The 18,352-nt window shown below is 35.5% G+C and overlaps 1 protein-coding gene across 3 annotated transcripts in view; it reads right to left on the bottom strand.

Annotated features, from left to right (window-relative positions):
- Positions 1–8,054: 8,054 nt before the first annotated feature.
- The window catches only part of AEBP2 (AE binding protein 2), a 48,780-nt gene continuing 38,482 nt past the window's right edge, over positions 8,055–18,352 (bottom strand). The window contains exons 6-9 of one of the 3 annotated variants that reach the window (XM_065030747.1): positions 15,893–15,960; positions 11,748–11,861; positions 11,419–11,485; positions 8,055–10,125 (exon numbers count right to left, since the gene is read on the bottom strand). In XM_065030747.1, coding sequence (XP_064886819.1) covers positions 11,431–11,485; positions 11,748–11,861; positions 15,893–15,960 — 237 coding nt within the window. In that variant the 3' untranslated portion in view covers positions 8,055–10,125; positions 11,419–11,430. The remainder of the gene's footprint in view (positions 10,126–11,418; positions 11,486–11,747; positions 11,862–15,892; positions 15,961–18,352) is intronic. The other 2 variants (XM_065030760.1, XM_065030753.1) reach the window with 2 other exon arrangements.

Here is an 18,352-nt window from a genome sequence, read left to right as displayed (position 1 = left end):
TACTGTCATGTATACATCACACCTCAACCAGCAGATTTGTTTGTTAAAAGAAAAAAAGATAACTGGAATACTGTGCTCCTTTTAGCTGTGCAAACTACAAAAAAAATAGATCTTGCTATAAAGTCCACAGTACATCATACAAAACACATAGTAAAGGACTATGGAAACACAAATAATTACAACTCAAATCACCACTTAGATGAAATGACATTAAGCTTTGTGAGGCACAGGGAAATAATGTCTTAGTTACTCAGCATTTGCTTATGTACTTACATTCAGGAGGTACTTCAGGGATAGAAAATAAATGGGCACCCAAGTCTTAAAACTAGTGTTTTAAAACCTAAAGACTATTTGGTGCTGCCACTATTGTTGAGGGCAGGGTGGTAAACCACACAGAGGGTAAATGCGCTTTATGTTTTGGCAAGGATGTCGACTAGACAGTCTGCAGAAACAGAAAGCAACTTGCATCATGGATTCCAACAAAAGACAATCTGATTTCTTCTGTAACCTCTGATGAGCACCTTGCTAACCCTAATAAGAACTCAAACACACCTGGATCATAAGAGAACAACTTGCTGGGAACAAGCAAAAAAACCACCTAGCTTTATATCACTGGGGGAAAAAAAAAAAAAAAATCCCCCAAAGCAACCCAAAAACAGTTTTCAACTGTGACTCATTTACCACTGTCCTGTTATTCTTTCTACTTTCATGCAGTTAGCCATCCATTGCCTTTCACATCATGGTAGAACAAGTACAGAAATTCTATACTTACTTCTGCTTTGGCAGTATTATGCCCCATTTTGGATGACTACTGAGTTGAACAGCAACAATGAATTTGGCTCAGCAAATTCTTACATAGCTGAGATGTTTGCCAAAAAAAAATGGAAACCTCATGTTTACTCACTATCAAAGAAAGAACTGGATCTGCAAAAACAGAGAGGCTGTGTAAGAAACTGTGATCTTAACCACTTTCTCCTTGCAAATACTTGCCATAGCAACAGGGAGATTTAAGTCTAGGTTTAAGGATCACCTTTGTGTCAAGACTTACCTGCCATTAATCTTTTTGCATATTTTCAGCCTTCATCATTGTGACTAGAAACTGGGAAGTGTGACCCAAGTGTACACAATGTCCTGATCTCTACCTGAGACTGCAAAGAGCCCAAGACTATAACCACGAGTAAGTCACGCCAGAAGCTTGGCAATGACATTATCAGAATCCCTAGAAAGCTACAGAGATGGTGATGAGAAGCTGGTCACTTTCCAGACAACTGCTGAACGAAGACGGCTGCAACCAAAAGGTTTGGGATGAGGGAAGGCTCAGGTTCTGCAGTTCCTGGGCCAGGTGTGAAGCACAGACCATTTCAATGCTGCTACTGGACGATTCTGAGGGAAACTGCACTTCTGAGTTAAGAAAGATTGCTTTAATCCTGTCTTTTATCTGGCTACTCATTTCACAGACAAAAATTTTGTTTTCCCTCTGATAGGACTACTCACATACAATAGAAACTGCGATCCTGATTCTAGCAGCATTTTTTTCTGATCTCCTGAAGTTAATACTATTCTGAAAGGTTTTGTCATTGGTAGGAACTTTAAGAAAGTGATGTTTTCACTTTGTTTTTTAATCCATGCTGAAAACTGCAAGTTTATTTAGGGGAGGGGAAAAGGAAACAAACACACACAAAACCCCCCACAAATAAACACCCTCCTTCCCACCCCCGATCTGATTACCTAAGTAAGTTCCATATGCAATGTAGAAAATAAATACAGAATTCCATAAATACAATTCCAGTCACACTCCTTTAGGAAAATAACCAAGTGGTCAAAAGTGCAATCTTGGGCATCACTGGCAGAGAAAAGTTAGAGAATTAAGTGACCAAGCACCATAATTACCCAGATACATTTTACATAATTTGATAACATTAAATCTTTTCAGTACTTGGGTAATAAAGTAACATTTCCTTAAAGTATTTTCACTTTTATTAGTCAGTTTTATTTAAAGAGAAGGCTGTTCCTATTCTCTGTAATATCAGAGAGATATAGACCAACCAGTAATGAGGGCTGTTAAAACAATACTACATAATTCCATCCTCTTATCAACAAAGGGAACAAATTGCACATCAGGTTTAGAAAGGCAAGTGAACACCTTCAGTAATACCACTACCAAGTGATGCGTGACATTTACACATACTCATAGTGCGGTAGATTGCTGCCACCTTTTGGCTACAGACTGCTATGAAATTAAATTTGTAACCAAAACACACACAGAATGGAAATACATACCGTGATGTGTGGGATCCTGGCATCTCAGAACAGTGGGGGGTGGGACAGGACCATCGTGTATACTTACCGTAAACTGCACTGTGTGTGGGTGCATGTCTTAACATCTACTTACCATCGTCCAGCTTAAAATAGCTTCATGTCATCTTCTATTGCTGAAATCAGTTCCCATTGGAACACATGTAATGTTACGAAATTATGGAATACCTTCTAAGATTAAAATTAACAAATATATTAGCCAAGGAAGAAAAAAGGCAGCAGATTCCAAGGAAATAAATACATGAGAAATTACATCATACAGCTTATACAGCTAGTAGTAGATTACCCAGATGAAGCATTAACCAAGATAAAACTTTCAGTTTGCACTTTCCCTTTGCAATAAATCACTTGTGAACAACAATATAAAGGAACTCTGTACTTAACACTAACACAGAGGCCACCTTTCATGCTAAAAACAGAGCTTTAAATTTTCTACAGCCTACTTTCGACTTTCATTTACATCTGCTCACTTTAAAAGCTATTGCTATTCATAACTAGTCAACAAGAAGTAAAACATAAAAAACCAAAACCCCAGCAACAACAAAAACCCACAAAACACAAACCGGCCACCACAGAATTGACCTACGCAGTCTACGTTACAACTTAGGAGTCTAAGTATGTAACACGTGAACAAGTAAATCTGGACCATTTTACCCATGAGGAAGGTATATTCAGACTCCAAGATCTGACAGTAACATAAATCCTCAGCCTTCAAATCAATGGCAAACCCTCAACAACTGTAGAGGAAACAGCTACAATGAAACTAACAGATAAGCATAAAGATTACTAAAAAATCTTCATATCTATTATTCTCCTTTTTAAGAGTAAACAACCCAATCAAATGTTATTTGAACGAGGCAGCGCACATATCTGGTCAGTGAGGACTTGAAATTCATAGATGACTGCGCAGCACAATGAAAAAGCGTCAATACTACATGATGGCTCTTTGAGTATGGAGGCAGAGCAAAATTTTTAATAAGTAATTACACATGAACTTGATCGGTGTCAGCAGAACGTCTCTTGACATCCTTTTGTTTCCCCACCTCCCCACTTGTATAAAAAGAAAGAATCCAGCTGCAGGCAACTGCTAATTAAATACTTTGGCTTCCAGCTACAGTTGCTCTATGCACACATCTGCTGTGCAAGAAACTGTTTTCAGTGTAATTGACATATTTTCCACGTTCTAGGAGAGAATATTTATGACATGAAGAAAGAAAAAGCAAGTAGGGTCCAAGCCCCTGCCTTATATTCACTAGAACGTAAAAGCTGCAAACTGTTTAAAATTAAAACTGTTTAAAATGCCTTTATTGCTTAAGGCCAGTCTTTAATCTCACATTCCAATGCTTTGCTCCCAAAACAACATATTTACTAATTTTTTGGCCTTGAAATTATGTAAATCCAAACATATATTTCAGTGCCTAGACACATTTAAGTGGTTCATGTTGAGCTTTCTGGCTTAAATTAATCATAAGCAACATCATGTTCCATTCCTCCCCATTTCACAATCTGCGTTTCAAAAGACTCGAACTGAGGTAGACAACGTATCCATACTGAAGTCCTCCTAGAGTCAGCAAGGCACTGGTCAGACTCCATATGCCCACACAAATCTCACTGAGCTTTGTGACCTTAGACACAACGTGGATGGAACAAGTCAAAAAACATGATGGAATAATGACATTCAGATAAAGGAGATCTTGGAGTTTGGTCAGCAGCATTAAACATCTAGTACTATTATGGAATTCGCTTTTGACTGTCAAGTTTTTGTGCATTACTAGTATTCCAGTATTCCGTAAGGCCCTTTGGAACTTATGGTGAAACATCTTTCATGCATTTTGCTGAATATTGTTGAAAGTAGCTGTTCTTAGAAGCGAGTATTGGAGAAACATTTCTGTTTAGATTCACCTCTCTCTGTAATAACATTCTCCTCAGAAACAATGCAACCGCACACTTCCAAGTAAATAAAAACAAAAAACCAAACCACAACCAGCAAAACAAACAAACCAACCTTCACACCACCACAAACCCATCCCCCCACAGAAACCCATCATTGACTCTACATTTCCTTGCTCCACTTTTTTAGTCAGACAGGCTACTGTGTCTCAAACCAGAGGCAGTTCGGTAAATGTATGAGGGGATCTTACATCCTCCACTGAGACTAGAACCACAGGCGACGTACTAAGATGAAAGTATACTAAAATTTGACAAAACTTTTGAACGGCATCCAGTAGACAGTACTCCAATTTCCTGTAAGGGAGCCAAGCCAGGGCAGGCTGCTCAGCAAACATCTCTGATCTGAGACAAAGTAAACAGATTTATCATATTACTTACTATTTGTTGCTCTACTACCAAGGAGGATTTACAAAAGTGAAAAGGGTCATTTTTAGAATTAGTAAAAACAAATAAAGCAGCATAAATCACAGCATATTCATCTTCACAAACAACTCTAAGAGTTGAATTTACCCGTAACTGTCAACAAACAGCCCACTTCTAGTATGCAATCAATGCAATTTTCATCTCTTTACACTTAAAACTACTTTCTTTATACTGCTCTAAGTTACATTGTGACATCAAACACATCACAATTTTAACTCTTCTCTAGAAAATAATTAGAGATAGGAGTTCAAATATGTATGTGGGAGAGAAAACGACACAAATGTGAGAAACTTGATGTAAAGCTGACAGCAAATTAGCACTAGACCAGAACAATAGGCTAGACCAGAACATTGCTTCTCTTTTTGCCTAAAAATATTAGAGAACAGGAAAAACAATTAAGCACAAAACCTTAAAGAGAGATCTATATCACAGTTGCTTCCAGCCTAGAACTGAGCACAGCATTACTACCTCTCAATCTTCAACACCTACACACTCATAAACAGCATCTCCTTCTACCCTTCCTTTTCCAAGTCTGCATGAAAGACAATGTCCGCTGCTGCCACACTGAGCCTTGTGGATAGCAACAGATCACTCTCAATTCTGCTCTCACCCCTGAACATGGTGGTAAGATGCTCTATACCGGAATCACTATGTTTTTTTAAATAATTAAAGAAATTACAGATAAAAGTACTGTAAGACGAGGTTGCAAGACAAGTTTTCAAAAAATCAGGGCACACAAGAATTATGGGTACATGTGGAACTTCACAAATTTGGTCCACCTCTGTACTTGTACTACTGTGTGCTATAATGTAGTGTAAATGGATTAGCATGGGAAGTCCTGGACAGAAAAGACAGCAAGTTGGTTAGATTTTAAGCATTACAAAGCATTAAGAGGCAGAAAGCAGTATTCCAACTATACATTTCATTAAAATGAAGAAAAACACAAAAGTGATTACACAGGATTTTGACAAAACTACATCAAAATCCAAACATACATACTTCACAGATTACTATACAGAGTGATATATATTGTACTATAAAAATTAAGACACCTGGACATACAGTCTGGGGAGAATTTTTCACTGTTAAGGCCAGTTGCTGTAATACAGTAAGCAAGCAAATTCTCAGTATTGCCATTTCCAGTCACCCAACAATACAGGTTGCAACACTGGTCGATGCTCATCACCAGTTTCTTACCTGAAAAGAGTAAATTCACAGCTCCTGTTCTACTGGAAACAAAGTTCTGGCTTTAAACACAAACCACTTACCTCTGGGTTTCCCCCTGCCTCAGGAGATAAAATTAGGTATGCTGGCAAATCTCAGTTTTTTTTTTTCTAGTTTGCTAGCTATATTCAGGAAAACACAGCAGAAGAGATGGTAGAAAAAACCATGATCTTCCCTGAGCATGAGGTTTTATTGTTGGTCTGATTTTAGTTCATCCTACATTAGAAAAAATATTGTAATAGAGATTACAGTAGTGAAGCCCTTCTGCACTGTGATGATAATTATTATAAGTATACTTTGAGAGCTTCACCTCTAGTATTTATACCTAGTTCTTCTCATTACAAGCACTGGGTGACTACAGCTGTATTAAAATGAGTGTACATTCTTTTAGTCTCAACTTGGTTTATATAATTGCAAGCACACAAGAGTTTTAGAAAAAGGTCTTCTTGAAAAGGCATGAATAAATATATATTCTCGATGTTAAAATATTTTTTCTAATGTATTGCTCGAAACACTGCAGGCAGGGAATTCCCCCTCTAAAATACATAATTTGGAAATTTTTATTTCAAGTTGAAGCAACATAGCTCACCAGAGAGTATGCTTTGCTTGGAGTAAGTAAACACCAGGATAACTAACAGAGCTAAGGGTACCTTTACTAAGAAAACCCAAGGGATGTTGAAACCATCTTCTGTTGCTGGAGTGTTTTATTTATAATACCTTGGTTTAGGGATCAAACTGGGTATTTTACTTCCAGAGCCACATGCTCAAGCTTCAGCATCCACCTTAAGATGACAGTGTCACTGTAGTTCAGGGACATAGTGGGCAAAACCAAACGTAGACTAAAGCCCCCCCATCAAATTTATTGCCAGAGCAACACTAACACAACTGAATCCAGACCAGGTTGTTCAGGGCTTTGTCTGGATCTTGAAAACTGTCAAAGACAGAGAGACTTCTCGGATCTCTGTGAGTAATCTGTTCCAACACTTGATTTTCCTCATTTCCCATTTAAATCTATGACCGCTGACTTTCATTCTATTGCTGTAAAGTTTTAAGTGACCTTGGTTCCACATTCCTGGTAACTTCTTATATACTGGAAGGCTGCTGTTTAGTTCCTCAAAAGCCTTCTCTTTTCCAGGCTAAACTTGTGCAGCTCCCTCAGCCTCTCCTCGTGGAGTACACAGTCCATTGTATTTTGCCATGATTCAGCTTGAACTGTAAAATCAGTCATTTTCATTTGCTCACCTTCCGCAATGTGTTCAAGGTAATACAGAACAACTAAGCAAAAAAGTATACGTTCAGGATATTTATAAAGTTACTCATTAAAGCAGTCTGTAAACAGAACTGCAAAGAGTATAATAACTATAAGTTTGTCTTGGTGACATTTCTCTACAAAGAAAATAAACACTCCAGCTGGGAGGGAATGCATTCTGTAGGTATTTGGAAAAATCTGCTAATTAAAAAAAAAGTTATTGAAAAAGACAAGAGGAAACCTCTATGTTACATCCCAAAAGAAGGCACATAGACCTACTTTAAAAAGGAGGGGCCAATTATTTCACTAACACTTTCCAAGAATAACAGTAAGAGCAATAGGATTTTTTTCCAGAACAAAGTGATCAAAGTCTCTCAGCACGAAGAGCCAGTTTCATGTATCTGGTACTCTAACAAAACTAGAATTCATCTGGGGATACACATAAAAACTGAAGCAGAGCTTTAGAGAGACATGACTGTCATCTGAAATATAGAACACCACTGCATAATTTGTAAATCTAAACAACTTTCAAGCATAAAAACCTTTATCTCTTCTCTTCGATAACTCCAAGGTAAAAAAAAACTAAAACACCAAAAATCGACATACCTTTTGACTGCTATGGAAAGTTTAGTTAATTCCAATGAATCCATTTGTTCACATGTTTTGAATTTTAACTGAATTTTCCTTCCAAAGCAGAAGCTGTACCATGAGAACATGAGATAATACTTTTCTCAAACCCAAGAAAAGAAAGTCACAGTTTACATGAACGTGACTTGAATCCATTAATTCCCAATTGTGTAAAGGTATGCATGTTACTACTTTCAGGAAAAACAACCATATTTTTACATGTATCTTTGAAAAGTTCATTGAAATCTTACAATTTTGAAGCTAATGAGGTTTGTTTGCTTTGTTTTATTAGAAAAAATACTCAGGCAAGGTCTACAATCATCTGTCAATTATAAATGACTTACATGAACTCATGAAGCAATAAAATTAAAAAAATACAAATACAAACTATATCTGAAACACTTCTATTTGGCAATTTTATAACAAATTCAAAAAAGAAACAAAGATTACGGATTACTTTATAGGTACAGAGAAAGCAGTAGGTGAAGTGCTCAAGCAAAAAAAAAAAAAAACCAAAACACTGCATTTTTTCAAAAATAAAGTCACATCACTACAGATTTTATGAATAATACCCTTATTAAACAGCCATTCCAGAATATCTTATATTAGTGGTGCTTTTAATCTGCACTTCATTTCGTTTCATAAGATTTTTTTGTGTATATAAGTAACATTTTTAACCCACTGTTGCTAAGCAAGACTCTCGTGTCAGTACCAATGCAGAATGCATCTGTCTATTAGGATATGCTCACTTCTGCAACCAAGGGGTTACTTTAAGTTTTATTCTATTTAATAAAAATTTAGTGTAAAAACTGCTGGTTATTAGTTTCACTGTAGTAAATTCCTCCCCAATAAGGAGGACTAACTCTGCAGTTTGACTGCATATATCCATACAAATTTTACATATTAGTTCCTTCCAACAGTAAGGAAAAAACTAATTTCATGTTCACTATTAGAAAGGAGTGCCATGAATTAATTATGGGTACTATTCATCCCTCTAAGATTTCTGGGAAGGATGTTCAATGTATTTTTGTTCTTACAACAGATAACAACAGTAGTATATAGTCCCTTAGGTATGTAAAAGAAGGTTTTTTTTATTGTTAAGGAAGGTGCTTTTTTAAACAATTCTTCTGGCAGCACTAGTGAATTACAATATCCTTCAATATTATTTCTACCATAATATATACACTTTAACTTTCATGCCTCTAGAAAAACATCTACAGTACATTTCATAATATAAAAATATATTACAAATCTGCTGAAGTATTTACAAGCAATGTCCTATTATCTATATGCAACATTTTTGTCTCCATACAAAGACTAACAGGTTAGACACATTTCTATTTGTCAGTTAAAAAAATCCATGGCTTCTTGCTTATTAAGCAAGAAAATGATTTAACTTTCCTTTTCAAAGCCAACTTTGGTGCATAAAGGATTGATTTTCTAGATTACTTTTTTTAAAAAATACCATTTTCTTTACATCTAGAAAACATTACGCCAAATAAAAAAAGTATACTTTACAAGTGAATGGGGATGCTAAAGGGTAAAAAAGTAAAATAAACCACCAATAACAATAACTGCTTAAGTAGAGGTTTTTCAAAAACCATCCATTGATACTGATCACATAAAAGCAGATCTCATCAAAATACTACACTACTCCTGAAAAGGGGGTCAGACATACTGCAACACTCTTAACGTCTTTAAACCGTACTATATGTATTCATAGTTGACTGGAAAAGACAAGCATTCCATCAACATTTGCTTAAACATTATAATGCAACATATTTTAGGGATCTGCAAAAGGACACGAGATTACAAATGACGAATGATTACTATCCACCATACTCAAAGGGCAACAGGATAATCCCTTTGTAGCTGTTTTATTGTCTGGCATGTGTTACATTTAGTTAACATTGACAAGAAGCCTAATGGCTTGTTAACAGTTCTCCTGGGAATTGTGAGTAAATGGTGATGGTTACTTTTTCTTTTCATCAAATATAGACTACTGTATTCACTAAAGAAAAAAGCAGCTTAAAGAAGCAAGCATGCAAAGCCTTTTAGTTGTTCCACTAAGTTGCCAGAAGAGTGTTTGCTCAGTCTCCCACTGTACCATTCCATGAAAATGTGGATATACAGTAATATATTAATATATTCCACGGAAGCATCAACTTCATTCACAGAATGTTTACACTACGCATAAATATTTATCTAAGAAAAAAAAAAAGGATGGGATTTGACTAATGTGCAACTTTATTTCTAAATCCATTGTCAGTGACTAAGACTGCAGGTGTCCCCACTTGCTTGGTTTTTACCTCTTCAACCTCTTCTGGGGCATTGTTCTGTAAAAGAAGATAGGACAGCTTTACATAAATACACTGAGGTGTACACTCAAGTCAGCTAGAATATACTATGAAATCACAAAAATATAAAATCTACTTTCATTTAATTTGATTGAAAGTGAAAGCCATTTTAGATGATACCATATTAATGTACTTATCAGATAATTATTTCAAACTTACTATTGGAGTCATTATTTTAGCATGACATTAACAGCTGCCACTGCCACTCCCTTAACCACTTCTTTCCATTGAAAAATTTTGGTCTTCAGCTTTATTTCTTTTATCTCCCACAGGTGGTCCCAAAGCTCTTTTTAATCACAAACTGATCTATACTGCTAGAAATCTAGTACCACATTATGTGAGGGGACCTTAATTTTATTTGGGAGATGTAGAAAGGGTTGCTCAGTCTTCTCCAAAGACTTAATCCCAAGAAACATTACATTTTTTATTTTAAAAGGTTGTTTTTTCTTTTCAAATCAAATGATCAGGTTCTGCAAAGGTAATCAATATAAAGATGATTAACACCTAGATTAGATTATAAAACAGTCATTGTGTTAAGCAGTTTTAAAACACGCAATCCAATTTCCTCATAACATTTTATGATCTACTGTTAACATCAGTAACTCATACACTAAAGTAAGTATTTTACATACTTACATTTACAAAGATAGCAGATATAATATGATGATTTATTTTGATATTGTAAATCGAGTTTTCATTCATTTGATTAGTGAAATACACTGAATATTAAAGGTGAACTGAAAGGCTTATCACATACCGAAACCTCAGACAAGTGTTCTAGTGTCTCCTTTAAACACGAGGTCACTGGATGTTAAGGAAGAAGCACAGGAACACTGAACTTATGGCAGAAAAACACACTTTTTTTGGACCCATTTTCATGGATTTTTAATATAAACCCATAAATATGTATCTTTGGATGTTGGAAAACTTAGAGTGAATCAAGCATTTCAGATCACCTTTAAAAACTGTACACACACAGACCTGTGGGTATTAACAATTATGTGAGCACAGCAATAAAGAAGGGGGGGGAAAAATCATCAGGAAATTATAAGAAACAAGATGGATTAGAAGCCAATCTGAAGTCCTAAAAACACAAGCGTGAATGCAGCTTAAAGACAAGTAACATGTACTGTCCCCTTCTGAAGAGTCTCGTATTAAAAAAATAACAGTACTTGTACACAAGTACATATTTCAAGGTAATACTGCATGTATTACAGTTGAATACAAAATATGTAAAGAAAAATTTGGACTTAAAAAAATTGGTATACAAACCAGTATGTGATCTTAACAGAAGTGATCTTTCAGGATTCCACTGTATGTACCTCCTTTACTAGCATTTCTGTACACCAAGCACAAAAAAGTAAAATACACTTGGTAAATACACACATTCCCCGTTTCTCAGTAACTAGAGTTCAGTTCAAGAAGTTAAGTAATTCTGAAACAACTTAAGGCCTCAGAACTTAACTCCTGGACGCTGACGGGATCGAGGGTCCCTGGACTGGTGTATAATGCGTTAGCAATCCCGATTTTCCAACGTCTAAAAGTTAAGTGAGGCTTAAGACTATATTCAAGTAAATAAAGTTTCAAAATTAGGACGTTACCTGTATATGTTTGGGTCCAGAAGTAAGGCAGTATCTTTTGGTAGTTTTGATAAATGAACTACTTTAGTTTTTAACTGATGTCGCTCACTTTCATTTACCCACACATCAGGCAGACTATGAATAAATAAATAAAATAAAAATATTCAAAAAAGATCAGCCGTTGTTCTTACCATAAAATTATGCGGTAAACTAGTACATATGAAGTTTTTAAAGTAATCTCCACATTTCACTCGTTAAAAAACATCTTCACTGGAGTGAGTAAGACAGGTAATCTTTACACATTACACTTCTAAGTTTTTCAAGTTCTCAGTGTGAAAAAGATACTCAAAAGAATTTAGATTATTCCAGAAGAATACTACACCAAACATACAATGATAATGGCACTGCACTCTCCATTTTAACCATTTAATGTGAAAATAGGTAGCAGGGAGGGGAAAACAAACAAACAAAAAACCACATCAACACAGATCTTTGAAAATATTTTACTGGGCTTCAAATTCTTTGATGCTGTCAAAAAAAGTAAGTAAAGGTCAGAATATATTGCAGGCTCCGGGCTCCAAGTTAGACTAATTTGCTTGCTCCAGGCAAACACCACAAAATATTTTCGCTATGTAACAGTTCTCATAGTGAAATGGAATAAAACTTCATCTTTATACATTAAAGGGAATTGTTGCTTCAGGGCCACCTGCAGTGAAACTTGGGGAAGATGGCTGGAAAAATACCCGTTTGTTCTATGTTTTGTACTTAAATCCTTTGAAACCAAGCACGCCTACTTCAGAGTGGCTTATTGCATTATGGTTTCTTTTGCTGAAAGTACACTGGCTGTTAAGGCCCTGCTGAGGTTTTCAGGTAACACTGGGCTTGCAGGGGTCAGTAGTGTTTTACTGAAAACCCACTTTCCTGTCTCCTTCCAAAGTCAGCATCGACCAAGCCTGTGCAGAACAAGCAAGCGATCCATTTTGCTTCCCACTACTGGATAAAAACAAACAAAAAATCCACACACACAAAAAAGCCCAAACCACACAAAACACAACATCCTCCCGAGATTATTTTCAGCCCACATGAAGTGATTTTGTTTTGGTTTTGGTTTGTTTCTTTTTAACATTACCTAGGAGCCAAAAATTAATTTCAGATTGGAGAAAAAGTTTTAAGTTTATAATTAAGGATTCTAACATTTTGAAACAAGTTTCAAATTGAAAAACTAAACATTTAAGCCTATCTAAATGAAACAGATCTTTCTCTGACCAAAGCTCTATGCAATTTGATAGACTTTTGCAAATTATTAAACTGAATCTCTATTTTTCAGCAAAGAAAGTTAGCTGTAATTCAAATTCAATTTTTGGGGTAAGCCATCCAAAAAATGAAACTAAATAAAACAGAGAACTTCTATCCGGTAGGAAAAAGAGTTTTTTCAACGATACTTTTCCTTTTCTAGATGAAGATGGAAGGAAAAGAGAAAAAAGGGGAGGTGAAACCACCCAGGAGGCAATCCATATGTCTACTTATGTTTAATACTGATCACGAAAGATAAAAAAAAAATTAAGGTTTTAAAAAAAAAAAAAAAAGCCAAAATTCAGTTTTTTGTCAAGCAACATTTGGAAGACAATTTTAGTAGAAGCTATATGCTGAAGATGCAAACTGGTACAAACAGAAAATAAAACTTTTCACATGCAAAGACTATTTGAAACGTACATAAAAACACTAACTCTATAAGCTAAGAAGCAATGGCACAAAGAACAAATTGCTGCTCTAAAACAAACAAACAAAAATTGAAAAGTTATTTTAACCTTGTCTAGGAAAATGGTTAAAGACTAGTATTTACTTTTCCTGAAAAAATACTTAATATACCCGAGAACACGGAGCAGTTTAACAGTTTGTCAAGGTGACTCAGAGGAGAAAAAATTAAATCATTATTACTAGCTCCATCTGAAAGGCTAATGAACAGCTCAGCACAATGGAAAGTAACCATCATCACTGCATTCAACTTTTCTAAAGTGTGAGTATATTCACTGTGTAAGACAAAGAGAAGACATGAGCCACGATACCTTGCATTTGCTGTTCTTAACTGTAATAATCAAGATGAATCTGCCAAATACTAAGTAACTGAAAACTACATCACTCAGTGCAGGAAAATACATCCTCTACCTAACCCAGACAAGATACAAGAATTATCAATACAAAACACTTTATTCCTTTGACCTGATGAACCAAATCAACATTCTATTGGGGATGTCTTAACATCACTGAATAATTTGTCTTATCCAATGCAGAAATTCTAATATTGTATTGATCTGCATGAGCAAAAAACTTATTTGACTCTGTACTAGAAAAAAAGTACTTTTTTTACTTTTCATGTTCCCAGAGTGTTACATGCTTTATTAAAATGTTTTTATCTTAAAATGCAATTATCTGTCTTCATCTCCAACACTTTAATATGAATAATTTCAGAATGCTGTTATGCATAGTATTACCAGCTGTCCTAAAAGGAAGAAAAACGACACTTTTTACTACAGTATTTTAGTGATTATCTCTCAAGATTCATTAGAACTTGTCTAGAAGTGCTGCAATGAGCAACGAAAATTACAGACATTTCAAAACTGCACCAAAATGCCAAACATTGCTGCAGATAACTTATCAGCAACCTCTTAGTCTTCTGCAAATAGAAGTTACAATAGATTCACACTTCCGAGTTCACACTACTGCACACGACTAATCTGAGACACTACAAACCTGAGTAATTCAAACCACATCACTAAAGCAAAGGTAAATTTCTGTTATGCTAAGGCTTTGCATCACCATCCTACTCAATCACTTAAAAGCAGCACTGAATCTAAAAGATCTTTGTTCTAAAAGATAATTGCATGAACTCTAACTACTTAATCTGAAACTTAAGATATCCTTACTTAATGAATTCTACCAATTCAGAGATATCTTATTGGTAAAACTGAAGTTCCTTTTAAGAAAGAGCCTCTAAACCTGCATGTCCTACCTGACTATTTAGCTATTCATCTTAGTGCAAACTAAACGCCTTAGTAACTTCCACCTTAATGTGAACTATACATCCCAGTAACTTCATCTGTATGTAGGACTATGGATCCAGGAATCTGGGAGTATAGATCCAGGAAATAAATCTATTATAATTATTCTTACCTTTAAAAGGAAAAGTAGTTAATTGCCTTAAAAGTTGGGAAAAACATGGAACATATAGCTACTGCCTCTCCTGAACAATACTCTGCCCACTGCTCTCCTACAGCATAGTGAAAACCAAACATTTACTCTACTTTTCTATAGAATTAACAGAATTAATTTCTATAGAATTAATTTCTATAGAATCTATAGAATTAATTTCTATAGAATTAAGATCAAAACATTTACATATAAATTCTTTCCTCTATCAGAAGATATGAGATATCAGCTATTTCAAATAAGTAGTTAAATTATTTCTGAAGTACACTTACTACTTCCTATGTCCCAAGCCTATCCGAGGGCAGTTCCTTCGTTCTGTATTACACACAAGGCTACGCACTTGGAAGAAGGTAGAACTTTGAAAAACCGAGAGGAAAAAGTAGCCAAATATGCTGGAAGAATATTCCAAGCTTCAGTGGGAGAATTCATAGCAGCAGCAATAGGAGATGGATATCTTAAAGGGCCAGCTGTGGTTATTATCCTGTTACACTGTGGCACCTAGACAAAAATTCTTGTAGTTCTACTGTTACACTGATGATTGTACATTTTTCTGTGCCTCAAAGTATTTTAAGATCGTTATGAATGACTGGGTGAAACAAAGTTGTCTCAGTGATAAATTTCCCTATGTATATGGTGGATAAAACCAACCTAAACTCTCCATTCAGTAAACAGAGGACCTTGTTATTAATACCCATAGTGGCAAAATGCATAAAAAAATACAGCTTCACATTTACCTGAACAGGTACCAGAACTTAAAGACTTGAAAGTTATAGTAAAAATCAAATAATTGCTAATTATTTTCTAAACTTCTAAATTACATTTTAAAAAGCATTTTTAAATATGAAATCTAAATTAGATATTCAAAGGCATAAAATAATTCAGTGACAGACAGTTCATTTACCCCACTGTAAATCCTCCCTCATTTGAATTCTATATTATATCACTAGCAATATACTCACATGTCCTCTGGTGTCCAGTGAAGCAAGAGTTTTATTTTTCCAGAATCTTCTTTTCTTTTAGCTATTACCTGACAATAATTACATAGATCATAATTAAAATCAAATCTGCAGATTTTTTGCCCAAAAACTGTTGTTCTTGTTCTACTGAACATTCATAAAAGGCCAACTGTTTTACTTCTCAAAAGTTGTATTAATCCTACATACAGGTAGAATGCACATATCACTACTCAAGCCATTCTTGGCAAGGTTTAATATTTTCCTTTAACATTTGTCTACTGACTGGACCCATTAAAAAACAGGTGCATCCAGTAAGTAGCCTTCTTTCTTTTAAAATAGTTTAAATTTTCAAGCAGCTACTCCAAAAACTTTGAAGAACATACATTCCTCTACAAATATGCTCACATTGTTCCACAAGACGTCTATAGAAGACACAAACTGATGCAGCTTCTAGATAAATTACAGCATGGCATAGGAATAAAATCTTCTCTCATAGATGCTTTGACATCCTGATTCATAATATGTATAACTAGGCAACCTTTACTCATTCCTTTCAACACCTAAACCAAGCACTGAATGAGGCAAAGCAAAGGCCACTTGGAAGAACTCACAGGCTTACAAAAATTGTTTAACGCACACATAATAAGGACCCCCTTAACACTGTAGAGAGTACACTCGCTACTATTGTTATATGAATGACAAACCAAATGACATTCAAAGACTTGTCAACAATTGATAAAGTTTAAGCAGAACATATGGACTCCACAAGTAAGGTCCAAGACAAGACGTAAGAACTGTTTTCTCAGAGTTTCTCACACTAGCTCAGAGTAGACCAGCACATAAGCTACTCTCACAGAGAATAAAGTTTTTAGGTGCAGGACCTGGAAGCTAGACTCCCAACCTTTAGCCAAGATAAAGTTAGAAATATACATACCAATAGTATAAGAGATAAATCTGTCCATTCATGTACAAATATATTATTTAACATCAGCTTTCAAAAGGTATCCCAAAGATTTACAGTATACAGGAAAACAGGGAAAGGTCATTTGCTTCCTCTTCTAATGATTCACCCTCAGCTTCTCCTCTACTACACATCACAACAATTCATGCAGATTTTCCTACTTGTTTCAAACACCAGTTCTCCCACCTTCTGCACCGCTGAGCATAAAACACTTATTAGATCTTTGAAAGGTTCTATACATAGCCACTGAAGATACTGCAAATACCAAAAAGTTCACTGGATGTCTTGGTTTTGTTAAAAACAAGTTTCTCTTTCAGTGAATTTGCCTATCAGCTAAAGCCTTAATATTAGCTGCATTTTCTTGGAGAATCAGATACATGTTTTGGTAAACATAGCAATGGAATGCAAAGTTATTGATACGCATGGATGGACATCTCGCAAGAGGGGCGACGAGAAACAAGTGACCAAGAAACTGACCAACTGTGTATAACATTCCATTCACGTGAATACTTCATATAAAAGTGGGAGATCACGAGGATCTCTTCCCTTTTTTTTTCCCCTTCTTTTCCCTTTTCCTTATGGCCAACATTAGGAGAGGACCTTGCGAGTTGTCCCTGTGAACTGAGGCCTAGTGACAGACTGAATCCAGCTCTGGTTGGCTGCAGAGTCCAGTCCAGGACTTTGGTTGCCGGCTCTGCAGTTGCCGGGACTTTCAAGATTGGTTTTGTATATTTTGTATTATTTTCTCTATTCTTATTAGTAGCATTAGTAAAACATTTTTAATTTTTCCAACTCTCTTCTCTCCGTCCTTCTTTTCCTCCCAATTGCCTGTCCTGAGTGGGAAGAAGGGAGAGGGAGGGGTAAAAAGGGGAAGGGGGTCGGGGGGAGAGGAGGTTAACAATCCATCTGCCAGGGTTTTATTGTCACCCTGCAATCAAAACCCTCGACACTGGAGAACCTTTAAAACACAGAAATACAGAAAGGTGGCAAGTGATCTTTATGAAAAAGGCTATTAAAATCTAGCATACAGAAACTGAACAGTGTAGCTCTTTAAAAATATTATTCAGCCAGTAGATGTATGCTCAGTCCAGCTTTATTTGAAAAAAAACTCTTACTATATTCGCCAGAAAGAAAAGTGAAATTTAATTTGAAAATAACTCAGTGAAGGAAACGTGCATCAAAGTTGTCTCAAACCAGAAATGGAGTTCTGCTGACCTCTTCTGGAAAAAGAAAGAAATTTCACTCTCTAAATTGATATGCATCTCACTTTATTTCCTTAGTGTGTTTCAAAACACATGTAACTAGTATGTGATCACTGAACTGAAATATCTAAAAAAGCTAAAAACCAGTGAAGAACAGTTTAGTATTAAAATATTTTGAAGAATTAACTCCAGGCATTTCAAAAAGCTGGGCGGGGGAAAGCTGAGGACAGGATAACCTATAAGATACATTTTAAACAATGTAATATCCACACTTTAGATTACATAGAAATGTTTGACTTT

This window comes from Columba livia, chromosome 1 (genome assembly GCF_036013475.1).
Source record: "Columba livia isolate bColLiv1 breed racing homer chromosome 1, bColLiv1.pat.W.v2, whole genome shotgun sequence".
Lineage (NCBI taxonomy): Eukaryota > Metazoa > Chordata > Aves > Columbiformes > Columbidae > Columba > Columba livia.
This window is presented reverse-complemented; position numbering and strand designations above follow the sequence as displayed.